General features: G+C 34.7%; 1 protein-coding gene across 4 annotated transcripts in view; it reads left to right on the forward strand.

The window, feature by feature from the left end:
- The window catches only part of COG6 (component of oligomeric golgi complex 6), a 101648-nt gene that overhangs the window by 66362 nt on the left and 21474 nt on the right, over positions 1-13812 (forward strand). For 2 of the 4 annotated variants that reach the window (XM_005585710.5, XM_015439196.4), the window contains exons 16-18: positions 3182-3289; positions 4361-4414; positions 7639-7718. In XM_005585710.5, coding sequence (XP_005585767.3) covers positions 3182-3289; positions 4361-4414; positions 7639-7718 — 242 coding nt within the window. Of the gene's footprint in view, positions 1-3181; positions 3290-4360; positions 4415-7638; positions 7719-8665; positions 8694-13534; positions 13645-13812 lie in introns of those variants that run through there. The other 2 variants (XM_005585711.5, XM_045377281.3) reach the window with 2 other exon arrangements.

Genomic DNA, 13812 nt, shown 5'->3' on the forward strand with positions numbered 1-13812 from the left:
TGCTATATTTTTCAAGCTGCATAGTTAATGCAGAATGTGTTACAGCGGACAGATATATTTTTATCTATGTGTAAACCAGTGTTAGGCAAAACATTACAAATTGCTATACCAATCACTTGAGTCCTTGAGTTCTATAAAGCAAATGGTTATCACTTAAGAGTGTACATGATGACTAAAACAAAGCCATTTGTAAAATTTAGTAGATAGTTGGATTCCAATTTTAAGCAGTGATTATTGGTAAATATACTATTTTTTTAAAAAACAACTCTGAATGTTCTGTGCTATCACACATATATCAACAGTTTGGCAGTGGATATAGGAATGAGTTTTGATAGATCGAAATTTATATTTTCTAATTTTTAATTTTTTGTTTTAAAATAAATATATCAGAATTTTCCATATTTGTGGTTTAAAGTCAAATAATTCTACCGAACTTCTTATGAAAAGCCACCAGTGTACCATCCTCTCCACCTCCAACATCTGTCTCTCATTTCTCCCTCAAAAGCACAATTTCTTTCAGTTTTTATAGTTACTTCTTTTGGTATTTATATTTGTAATTCTAAACACTTATGTGTATTGCTACTTACAGATCTTTTAAGTTTTATATCTAATGTATTAGATATAATCTAATACATTATGAAATGAAATGAACAATGAAAATTTAGTTATCTACTGCCACTCCCCCAACCCACCCGGATAAGAATATGGTTATATTTAGAGCTTTCCCATCCTCCCAAATGCAGCTATATTATAAATTTTGGTTAGATCAATATTATGTTAAATTATTATTACTATGTAAACACTATTGGTGACTGAGCCACGTAACGAAGAATGGTTAATTTACCTTTCATGGATGACTTTTTCATTTTCTGTGGAATTAATAACGTTTTTATTTAAGAAATGTCATTTTTTCTGTATTTGTCACTAATTCAAGCCCAAATCCCTGCCATTGATCTAAATCTTCAGATATGTCAGGTGTCTATCAATTTGCTTTGTCACCCATTATCTGTTTTTCTTATGTGTTCCATAACTATTTTATGGAACAATTGTAAAAATTGTTTACATGGTAAAAATTCTTCCTGGTCTGTGCGCTGAATTGAGCTTATTAGTTTATTCAAGTTATCTATGTCCTTGCTTATTTTTGCCCCCATTCAATGTGTCAACTGGACTTTTACATGTATTTCAACGTTCTGCAGAAATCTCTTGAGCCAGATCTTTATTAGTCCTGGCAGCATTTTCAGTAATTGTCCTATCAGCAGATAATTCAGGTTCCCCTTTCTCCAGACTCCACTAGCAATTTTCCCCATGTCCTTTCAGACCCCACTGGCAGTCCCTTTGAGTGGGTATTCTAAGCAGACAAATCACAGTGTGGAAGTGCTTATTGGCCTATACTTGCATTATGCTTGCTAGCGTGCTGTCAGCCAAGACTGGTCACATAGAACAGCCTGGATTCGGTATGATAGAGGACAATACAAGGGTGTGGATATGGGAAGGTGTGGTTTATCACATTTCTCCAAAGTAACAATTTACCTTGTTGGGTAAAGGATTCTTGATTTTAGGACTTTTACTACCAATAACCTATTATTTTTTTCCTACTTTTATATAGCTTCTTCCAGTGTTTCAAGCAAGAAGTCCAGGCTAGTCAGATTCTCTTGTTTTTAGTAATCTAGTCCATTCATCTGGAAACTTACAGGGATTTTCCTTTGAGTTCGTATGTTTTCCCAGGATATTTTTGGTATGTCTCTTTTTAAAAATTATTTGCATCTTTGACTTTGTAGAGCCATTTCAATGTAAAGATTCAAACCTTTCTTTTGCTTAGTAAAGAGTTCTATTTCTTTAATCATCACTTTTCTATGTGTTACTTTTTATATTTTGAAACCGCTGTCCTCGGTTGGTTTTATCTCAAGGATCTGCCCTCTAATTTCTTTTTAGATCTCTTTACTTTAATCTATTTCTTTGATATTTGCTCTATATTACTTTCCTTCCATTTTTCTTTCAGACCACTAATTTGATTCTTAGCCGTAACTCTTTTTCACCTTCATTAAGTGTTTACCTTTGCACACTTTGTTTTTCTTTGGTTTCTAGTAAATCCAGCAAGTAAGGGCTCTAATTGTACTTCCTTGGGCATTTATTTAAAAAAAAAAAAAATGAAAGTACTTTATGTCTTTCCGTAGTGATGCCTCAGGAAAGAAACCATACTTGTTCTGATTATTCACAAGGGCTTTCTTTTAGCTTCCTCACCTCTTTTAAATCAGTTCTAAGTTTTTTAGGGGGAAGAGCAGAGCTATTGGAGTTGCTTGGAAAATGGCAATCATTTAGATGGTAACAGATACCATAGTTGACAGTGTACTGTGTCACTAGCAAGCAAACTGGTAAAATCTGGGGGAACATTCTGGTGAGGAATAGAAGGAAGACCTCCAGATTCAGGATTGTACTAGCGGAAAAAAAAAAAAAAAAAAAAAAAAGGAAGAGCAAGCTTTTTCTCACCAGGGAATGTTTCAACCCATCAAGGTAGTCCTCTTCTGTGGTTTTTATCTCCATTAGCATTAGTTGGAATCCCCCAAAATAGCACAAAACTGGGGAGCCCATACTACTCACATCTGGTAGCGGCATCTTCTTAGGTAGTTCCTGAACCTGAAATCTTTAGCCAAGTTTCTACTGGGCCCTCAACTCTTCCCTACTTGTCACAGGCCTGCCTTATCCTCAGGAGAAATTGCTACTTGAGCTGTAATGGGATTTCCTCCAGATGGTATATTTGATTTGTTAAGTCAACCTAGCAAGTTGGGACCATGAGGAGGATAGGAAGTCAGGAACATCAGGCCCTCATCTCGGAGCTCTTCCTAAATATTTTATTTTATACTGTTGTTGTTTACTAGTGTTTTTTTGTTTGTGTTTTGTTTATTACCAGCTTTTAAAAGAGTTGAGAAACAACCCAAATTTTATGACTGAAGGATAGTCCTAGAATCCTCCTTGGTTATAATTTTTAAAGTAAGACTTTTTCCCCCTTTCATAGAAAGACTTACTGTTTGGGGGAAGAAAAAGGTTTTGTTACAGAGGTCATCCCTGTGCCAATGCAAGGAAAAACTCCATGATGAAGAGCTAAGACTCTGGAGTAGTTTACTTCTACTCTCATCAGTGTCATTCTTCTTTTAAAATGTTTTCTTTCTGTGTTTTATTTTAGATTGAAGCACATTTGGACACACTTATAAATGAGCAAGCATCTTATGTTTTAACTAGGGTAGGCTTGAGTTGCATCTATAACGCTGTACAGCAACATAAACCTGAACAGGTAAGTGCTTAGATGTTCCTTACTAATTCATGTTCCTTCCTAATTCAAGAACATGCCAGTTTATAGTATGGTCTTCTAGAGCTGCACTCTGGATTCTTGGCTCTACCACATATTAGCTATGTTTTCCTGGGAAAGTGATTTATTTTTCTGTATCTGTTTCCTTACCTGTGGGTTGGGGGTAATAATAGTATCTGTGTCATAGGGTTATTCTTAAGACATAATACATGCATAGCTCTTAGATGACTTCCTAAATATGGTAGAGTGCCCCACAGTATTAACAATCCTTTTTATTAAAAATGGTTTTTGTTAAAAGTAATGAAAATATACAAAAATTAGTATTATAATAAAATGTCTAAAGGATATTCATACTGGTAAATTTTTTGGATTCCTATATCACTATTAGTTGTAATTGAATGCATAGATTACAGTATAAATAGCAGTCATCTTCTTTTTAATTTAGCAAAGTGCCCATTACTCTGAGAAGGCAGTCACTTCTGAGGTCAGCATATGATCTTGTTAAATTATAGAACCCTGGTAGAAATAAAGGAGTGATGGGAACCCTAGAAAACCATGTAAGCCATCTTTCTTAAGAAAGCAAAGAACTCTTTCAAACAGCATTAACATGAAGACTATATTGTGGCCCAGAAACTCTTAAGTGAAGCTCTCAAAACACAACTTTTCAATTTTTTATTTGCTAAAGTGGTAAGCAAATTTCTACCAGTAGGAACCAATTTTGCTGCCTTTCTGTACTTTCTGAAAGTATCAAAGCCTCCATGTGTCACTGGCATCTTCCAATGCTTCATTGCCTTCATTTTCTTGAGTATGAGTAAACTTGAAGTATCATGATATTTCTGTTGTTAATAAACTTGAGCGCCTCTTGCTCCTTCCAACAAATCATAGTCCCTGATCTTACTGAGGTTGAAGAAATTACACTTGAGTTCTATGGAAATAAGCTAAATGATTTTCCAAATTTGGGCAGTTCTTTAATGGACTATATTCAATAAGTGAAATAAAATGTATATCTCCTTTTTTACATCTTGGATCTGCTTTTTTTTTTTTTTTTTTAAATAGGGCTCTTTAGCTAATATGGCCAACCTAGATTCTGTGACAGTGAAGGCTGCAATGGTAAGTGTATGATAAAACATTTTAATTTAGATTTCCTTATAGATCAATATTCTTCATTTTTTGCTGTGTGATAATTTCATTCTGGGTGATACTTTTTATCTCTCGATATGCTGTATTAACATTGGGTCCAATAATAATGACTAAGCCTGTATTCCTTTGAGTAGTTCTGGCCAAGTCTTAAATTCATGGTAGTGTTCCACTATGCTCTGATAGTCTCATCATTACTGTTTAGGATTACTGTTTACTCTATTTTTAGAGTTTTATTCCTAATTTAATTGAAAACAGGAATGACAGATATGAAGAAATTAGGCTGTATATCATTATAAACTTGTTACTACATGATCCTTGGTTTAAAGCTCTTGACTTTTTCCTGACATGAAAATCAAAACTAGATTCCACTCTTAAAATAGTATGTTACTCTTTAGTTTGAGACTCACTGAATTTCGACTTTATTACCTTCCTTTTCAGGTGAAGATCTTGTATCTTCCTTTTTGCATGATCACAATTTTTTGTGTGTGTTTCTGTGTCTTAAGTATATATACTTTTCTCATGTGCATAGCCGTTCATTATATGATATTTAAGTCATACAGCTCTATCTCTCATAGGAGTGATCCCTTTTGGAAGTTTTATGATAGTAATACTAGTAATAGTAATAATAATAACAAGGAACAAGAACAGCCATTAACATTTACTTAGCATAGCAAGTGCTTTTCATGTATTAACTCTTGAATCCTCATGACAACCCCATTCAATCCAGGAAGTTGGCCTACAGTGCTTGTGGATTTAACTACTGTTCTAAACTACTGATCCTAAGTATTTAAAATACTCACATATACTCACTACCACAATGGCCTGACTTTCATAGATAGTCCTCTAGGAAGGTTTTTAAATTTTCCAACAATTTTTGATGCCAGGGCTTTCCTATATATTATCTTCCAGAACTCAATTTAACTGAAAATAAACGGATAGGCCCATAAGATACCTAACAAATGCAAAGAAGAAGGTAGAGCTATCTATATAATTGTTAGATATCTAAAGTAGAATTTAAAAAGACTAAATGCAACAAAGCAGAAACATTATGTCATAATAAAAGACACTATATAGAAGCAACAGTTATAACTTCTATATATAAAACAAAAATTTAATAGCAAAAATTAGAAATGCAAAGAAAATTCAATGTTAAAAAGTTTAAATAAAAATAGATGAAAATGAATTTTAGATTCATTAAAAGATATGTTTTTTAGGAAGTTATATATACACTCACCATACTATCCAGTAAAATTCCACTTCAAGGCTTTTACCCCCAAAAAATGAAGATCTATGCTCACACTTACATCTGTAACATTAGTTAGTACCAAATGTGTGTTCCTTTCCTCTGTTTCTCCTCTCTTGACACATAATCCAGTCTGTAATACAACTCATAAAATATTTTAAATGCCATTAAAAATTCTTCATGTTCCTGGTGTTAATTTTCAGAACAATTAAGGTGAATATGAATATATGATTTCTCTAAAGAAACAAATCTTGCTTGAGTTTTGTATTTAATACATGATTATATACAACCATTTGTTGTCTCCATTTAGGGGTTTCTAAGGCACTTCAATTCAGCATGTCCAAAACTAACTCTGCCCATTCCACCCCAAACCTAAGTCCTTTTCCAGGCATTATTAACTCGGAAAATTGTAAGACCTTCTATCCATTTGTCATTTAAATAGTTATTAACCAAGTTTCTGCTATTTCTTGGCATCATACTAAGAACTGGGATGAAAACAGATATGATCTAGTAAGAGATGCAGCTACTACACAAATGAATGAAGAGTACAGTTTTGTGTTACGATAATGTAGTGAATTAATTTATACAGATCCAAAATCTGGGAGTCAATCCTTTCATTCTATCAGTAACCAAGTCCTGATGGTCCTCAAATATCTTTACTTCTTTCATCTTGATTGCCCCATAGTCTAAAAATGCTGCAGTAGGTGCCTAAGGTACCTAATTGGTGTCTTTGCATCTATTATTGCAATCTTCCATTCTGTTCTTCCTATGGCCAGAGTGAGCTTCTTAAAACTTAAATCAGACTTCTCCCTTACTTAACTTAAATGGTTTACTAATGCTTTTAAAATTATTAAAATCCTTAAATAAGCTTACCAGTCCTACATGATCTCTACTTACCTAGCTGTTTTCCTTCCCACCTCAAGCCTTCATGCTGTCTCCTCTCCCTGAACCTCCCCACCCATCTATCCACTTACTTAATGTATATTAAGCTTTAAGGTTTCACTTCAAATGTCCTTTCCTGAGAGATGCTTTTGCCAAATCCACAGACTAGGTCCTTAATTTATTCTTTATAGTACCTTGTTTTGTTCCTTAATAACATTTAACAAAGTTTGTAATTTTATATTATTTATATTACTGCCTGTTTAACACCTCTCTTGCTAGGTCATAAGCTCTATGAAGCTAGGGACTATCCTTTTTTTTGCTCGTTTTAATACTTCCATTACTTAATATAGTACCTTTTCAATGGTAGGTATTAGTTGAACTAATGAATGGATTAATGAACAAATGAATAAATATAGTAAAATCAAGAAACAGGTAGACCTGAAACCTGATGACTTTACTTTTTGTTAATATTATTACTTAAAAGCTTTATGAGGAAGACTAAAATGAATGGTTTGGATTCAGGATTTTAAAAGTAAATATTGCTAATATTGACTACATTACAGATTTGACAGTTTTAGGGAGTTTTAGGTAGAATGTTTACGAAATACTACACAGTTTGAACACAACAATCTAGTTATTTGGAGTATGGAATTTTTCTCAAGTATTTAATTCTTAAAAGATATGTTTGGCTGGGTGCAGTGGCTCACACCTGTAATCCCAGCACTTTGGGAGGCCAAGGCGGGCGGATCACAAGGTCAGGAGATCGAGACCATCCTGGCTAACACAGTGAAAGCCCGTCTCTACTGAAAATACAAAAAAATTAGTTGGGCACGGTGGCGGGCGCCTGTAGTCCCAGCTACTTAGGAGGCTGAGGCAGGAGAATGGCATGAACCCGGGAGGCGGAGCTTGCAGTGAGCCGAGATTGTGCCATTGCACTCCAGCCTGGGCGACAAGGTGAGACTCTGCCTCAAAAAAAAAAAAAAAAAAAAAAAAAAAGATATGTTTATATTTGAGATGTTTGTTAGCACATATATGTACTTTATATTTTGTATTTCTCTATTTTGTTTAGGTTCAGTTTGATCGTTATCTGTCAGCCCCAGACAACCTATTAATACCACAGCTGAACTTTCTTCTAAGTGCCACAGTGAAGTAAGTATTTTTGGTCCCAAGTAGTTGGTAAAGATTCACATATTTTTAAATATCAAGTACGTTTTTTGGAAAAAAAGTTATTTTCAAGAATAGGCGATTTACCGTTGAAAATCTGTAGTTCTCAACCTTTCTTCTGCCTCAACACACCGAAGGATGTGATCTGAACATGTCTGTACTTATTCCATGTCTATACGTCACTCCAAAATCTCTAATTAGTAAATGATTTTTAAAATTACTTTGAATATAATTGAAGCTATGTAGCTGTAATACCAAATACCTTTATGTTAACAAACATGTTAGAATAATGTTGAATATGTTATGGAAAATCAATAATATATTCATTATGCAATGCAGATGAACTGATTTATAGACTATTTTGAATCTAAGGTAGTTTTCTGTAGATATAAAATTACTCAGTATCATTTATCAGGAATGTATTCAGGACACAGAATCATACATGAAAATATTAGAATATAACAATTAGAAGAAACAGATTATATAATCTTTCTTGATTTTAAGAAAAATATTGGCAAAATTGTCTATTTTTTTTACCTGTCTATTGCCAGGTAAGAAATTAGGCAACATTATCTACACTTTTTTTTCTTTCTATTCAAACAGCAGTGCAGTAAGTGTTTTCTATGTAACAGGCACTAGGAGTTAAGGTTTAAAAGACATTTGCACTGTTTTCATGGAGCTTATAAACTAATAGGTCAGTTAAACATGTGAACAAATATTTACAATGTACAGTAAGGAAAGAACTATTGAAGAAAACATTTCAGACATCTAAAAGAATGTAATGTTATAGAGGAGATATACTTATTTTCTGTTCTTGAGCATAGAACTACAGCAAAAAATAGAGCAAGGAAGCAGCTTTTTAACTCACCATGCAGAATTTGGTATCAATTAAAATTGGCTGGAAATCAATGGACCATTTTTTTTTTTCTCAGACACAGACTTAGGAAAGTTCCATTTTAGGTGAGTGACTAGAGTAAATGAATTTAGTGTTTTTCTGTGACCTTTATATTGTATTATCCTAAAAGATATTATACTGTTTACATAATCAGAATTCTGAAGACTTAAGAGATTACCAAAGAAACTGTTATGCTGTGACTCAGGTTGTTTGTATGTGCTTCCTTTTTTTTCTTTGTTTTTTGAGATGGAGTCTTGCTCTGTTGCCCAGGCTAGAGTGCAGTGATCTTGACTCAGTGCCATCTCTGCCTCCCAGGTTCAAGCAATTCTCCTGCCTCAGCCTCCCAAGTAACTGGGATTACAGGCGCCCACCACTGCACCCAGCTAATTTTTGTATTTTTAGTAGAGATGGAGTTTCACCATATTGGCCAGGCTGGTCTCGAACTCCTGACCTCGTGATCCACCCACCTCGGCTTCCCAAAGTTCTGGGATTACAGGCGTGAGCCACCTCACCCGGCCAATGTGCTTCTTAAATTATTAAATTTTTAACTAAATACCTGTAATGCTTTTTAACTTAACCATGTCTCAGTACGTAATATTTGAATGTTATTAGCAGTGTCACTACATGTGAAGTATATTGTTTTTCTTTTCATAATGTAATGATTTAAAAGAGATTTTAATGTACTTTAAAAGATGACATGTAGCCCAGATGCTGTGAAGCAGGGGTCCCCAACCCCCGGGCAAGGGACCCCACCTGTTAGGAGCACGAACCCTACTGTGAACTGTGCCTGGAGGGATCTAGGTTGTGTGCTCCTTATGAGATGGAACAGTTTCATCCCAAAACCATCCCCCAGCTTCTCGTCCACGGAAAAATTGTCTTCCACAAAACCAGTCCCTGCTGCCAAAAACATTGGGAACTGCTGCTATAAAGGAAACAGATGGACAGATTTGGCTCTGTAACATTTTAAGGTTTTTACAGAAAAAGATAATATAAGCTAAGTTAAAATATAAACAATAATATGGAAAAATATTTGCAAAGTATGTAACAGATAAATTATCCTTAATATATTATCCTTAATATGTAGTAAGATCCTATAAATTAATACAGATTGTAGAAAAACAGGCCCCGAATATTTGGACAACTCACAGAAGTAATGGAAATGGCAAGTAAATATCTGAGGAAATGGTAATTACCAACAAATGCAAACTGAAGCAATGAGAACTTTTATCTATCAGACTGCTGACAATAAAACATTTATTATATACTAATGGAACAGGTCTGAGAAAATGGGCATTTTCACACTTTTTTAATGACAGTATAAATTAGTACAATCTTTTCAAAGGGCAGTTCGGCAACATTCCACAAAATTTCGAAATTATACATTCTTAGGCTCTTCTAGAATTTTATTTTTCTTTCTTAGTCTTGGTAACAGTTTTAAAAAACACTGTTGAACCAGCGATGGGATTGAGTATTGTATACGGATCTATTTGAGTTCTTTGCCTCAGAAACTTGTCAAATTTCCTAAGCTTAAATCATTTTTGAAATTAATTAAATGTTTGTCTTCCATTATTGAGAATATTTTAGTTTCTCATTTACTTTTATTGTCCTATTGTCTAACAGTTAAAATGTAAACTTTGTTATTTTGTTATCAGACAAATGAAAAAGTTTTGGTACTTTTTTTTAAATGTGAATTTTTAATTCAGTTTTTAAAATTATTTTATGATATGTGCCTAACATCCTATTATGAATTCTTGCTATTTATAATGACATTTAAAATTGAGATATGCATGTTATTTACATAAGTATTAATACTACAAACAAGAATTTGAAATTTCTTAGTACCTATTTACCTTTGTTTTCATTCAGAAATATTTTTAAATGTTATTTGCAAAGTGTTTGAAAATTAAATGTGATCTGCAACATAATTTTCAATATTTGTTTAGACGAACAGAAATTATAGTATAAATTTAGCTACTTATTTTCAAAATCAGGATTGCTTTGAAAATATAGGGCATTTTACACATTTAAGATTTAACATCAGGCCGGGCGCGGTGGTTCTCTGAACACCTGTAATCCCAGCACTTTGGGAGGTCGAGGCAGGCAGATCACAAGGTCAGGAGTTCAAGACCAGCCTGGCCAACATGGTGAAACCCTGTCTCTACTAAAAATACAAAAATGAGCTGGGTGTAGTGGTGCATGCCTGTAGTCCCAGCTACTTGGGAGGCTGAGGCAGGAGAATCGTTTGAATGCAATAATGATTGAAGAGAGGTTTTAATATACTTTAAAAGATGACATATAGCCCAGATGCTGTGAAGCAGGGGTCCCCAACCCCCGGGCCAGGGAACCCGGCAGATACTCAGGAGGCAGAGGTTGCAGGGAGCTGGGATTGCGCCACTGCACTCCAGCCTGGGTGACAGAGCAAGACTACATCTCAGAAAAAAAAAGATTTAACATTAAAGGAGATTTTTATTTTTTATTTTTTTTGAGACGGAGTCTGGCACTGTCACCTAGGTCGGAGTGCAGTGGCACAATCTCAACTCATTGCAGCCTCCATCTCCCGGGTTCAAGTGATTCTCCTGCCTTAGCCTCCCAGGTAGCTGGGACTACAGGTGCATGCCACCACACCTGGCAGATTTTTGTATTTTTAGTGGAGATGGGTCCTCTCCATGTTGGCCAAGCTGGTCTCAAACTCCTGACCTCAAATTATCTGCCCGCCTTGACCTCCTAAAGTGCTGGAGTTACAGGCTTGATAACACTCCCGGCCTAAAGCAGATTTTTAAATTGCACGTATACTATCTGTTTTTGTTTTTTTCATATTCTCTTCTCCTGAACTTTGTTTATCTTCATAGTTGCAATATCTTTGGGACACCTGTAACTCGTGTCTCCCTTTTTCTTGTCTTGTCTTCGTTTGATTGACTTTCAGAGATTTTGATTGAGCACCTCAGCCTTTGAATAAGGTATTGAATGCATTTAAATAGCTAGGAAACAAGGTGGTATAGGAAATAAGGAAAGGATTAGAGAAAGACAATGGTTTTAAAGAAGTCTTCCCTTTAGAGTGAATTTGAAGCTTGTTGTTCTATTTTCAATACAAAATTTCCAAATATTCACCTTATAGCAGTACAAAAATAGAGTTTGGACTATAGAAACCACAATTGTGTATATATAAAATGTTCTCAATGAATCTTTGCTATTGAGTCACAGTTACTTCCATAATAACTTAAGAAATAAAGAGAATGCAGATGCTTCCTAAAGTGAGCATATGGGAAAGTGGATAAGATTTGATAACGCTTTTATTCAAGGTTTTTCCTCCATTATAGAAATAATATGTTAGAAATAAAGCATGTACCTATAATGGAGCAATTTTTTTGAGAGAAATTGAATATTTTTTTTTCTTTTAACTACCTTCTTTTATTCACCTGTACTATCAGGAATATCCATATAGACAAAAATAAAGCAAGTTTGGGGTAAAATTAAAAAAAAAAAAAAAAAAAAAAACTACCAGGAAAAGAACTACTGGACAGCTGTGAACTGAATGCTTTAGAGACTCAGAAAGTCCAAACCTTAAAAGCAGGGTTAATCCCCAAAGGCTGGAGAACCTGGAATTCTTATGTCAAGGGAAGGAAAAGAAAGAGTATCGTAGCTGCAGGAGAGAAAAAGAGCAGTTTGCTGTTCCTCTACCTTTTTGTTCCATTCAGGCCTTCAGCTGATTGGATGGAGCCCGCCCCATTGATGGGGAATGTTCTTCACTCAGTCTCCCAACTTCCATGCCAATCTCTTGGGGAAACACCCTCACAGACACACCCAGAAATTATGCTTTATCGACTAACTAGGTATCCCTTATCCGGTCAAGTTAACCCTTAAAATTAACCATCAGAGCAACTTTATATTCATACTAATTCAGCTTAAAATCAAGCCTCTAAATGATCCACTTGATCTGTAATTAAATTAACTGCCTTCCGGAACAAAACATAACATACTTAAAGATGACAGTTACAGACAATCAACATCTATAATGCTAAGCATGCAGTCTATAATGCTAACATCTATAATGCTAAGCATGCAATAAAATACTATTGCAGTGGGAAAGCAGGAAAATATGAGCCAAACCTGGAAAAAAACAAAATCAGTCAATAGAAACATGCTTTCAAATGATAAAGTTTACAGAATTAGCAGATAAGGTGTTTTTAAAAAGCTGTTAAAAATATGTTCAAGAATTTAAAGGAAAACATGACCCTGAGAGAACAAATAGGGGATTTTACAAAATTAGAATTTTAGAACTCAGAGATGCAGTATATAAAATGAAAAATTCACTGGATTGTCTTATAGGCCCGTTGAACACTCCAGAGAGAAAGATCAGTTAACTTGAGGAGAGGACAATAGAAACTGAAGCACAGATAGAAAAAAATTAAAAGGCTGGAAAATAAATGGAGTCTTAGAGAATTGTGAGATAATACTAAGCAGTCTAACGTGTATAATTAGATATCATAGTGTAATTGAAGCAGAAAAATTTGAATAAAAGGGGAATTTTTTCTAAATGTTATGGCAAATAGGAACCCTCAGACCCAAGAAATTAAATACCAAATCATACCATAATCAAATTATTGAAAACCAGTGATAAAGAGATAAATTTTTAAAGACATTTGCAGGGAACAATGGCATTACTACTGACTTCTCGTTAGAAACAGCACAGACCAGAACACAGTAGAATATCATCACCTTTAAAAAGCTAAGTATATAAACAATGTCAACTTTAAGTGATCGATCGGAAAAAAAGTATCTTTCAAACTGAAAGTGAAATAAATGTTTTGAAATAAATGAAAATAGAGAAGATTTATCCCCAGCTTAATGCACTGTAAGAAATGGGTACAAAAAGGAATAATTCTTTTTTTTTTTCTTTTTTTTTGAGATGGAGTCTTGCTGTGTCACCCAGGCTGGAGTAGAGTGGTGCGATCTTGGCTAACGGCAACCTCTGCGTCCTGGGTTCAAGCAACTCTCCTGCATCAGTCTCCTGAGTAGGTAGGAATATGGGCACCTGCCAACGCGCCCAGCTAATTTTTGTATTTTTAGTAGAGACGGGGTTTCACCATGTTGGCCAAGCTGATCTCAAATTCCTGACCTCGTGATCCACCCACCTCGGCCTCCCAAAGTGCTTTTGGCCACTGCGCCTGGCCAAAAAGGAAGAAT

The sequence above is a fragment of the Macaca fascicularis genome, chromosome 17 (assembly GCF_037993035.2).
Source record: "Macaca fascicularis isolate 582-1 chromosome 17, T2T-MFA8v1.1".
Lineage (NCBI taxonomy): Eukaryota > Metazoa > Chordata > Mammalia > Primates > Cercopithecidae > Macaca > Macaca fascicularis.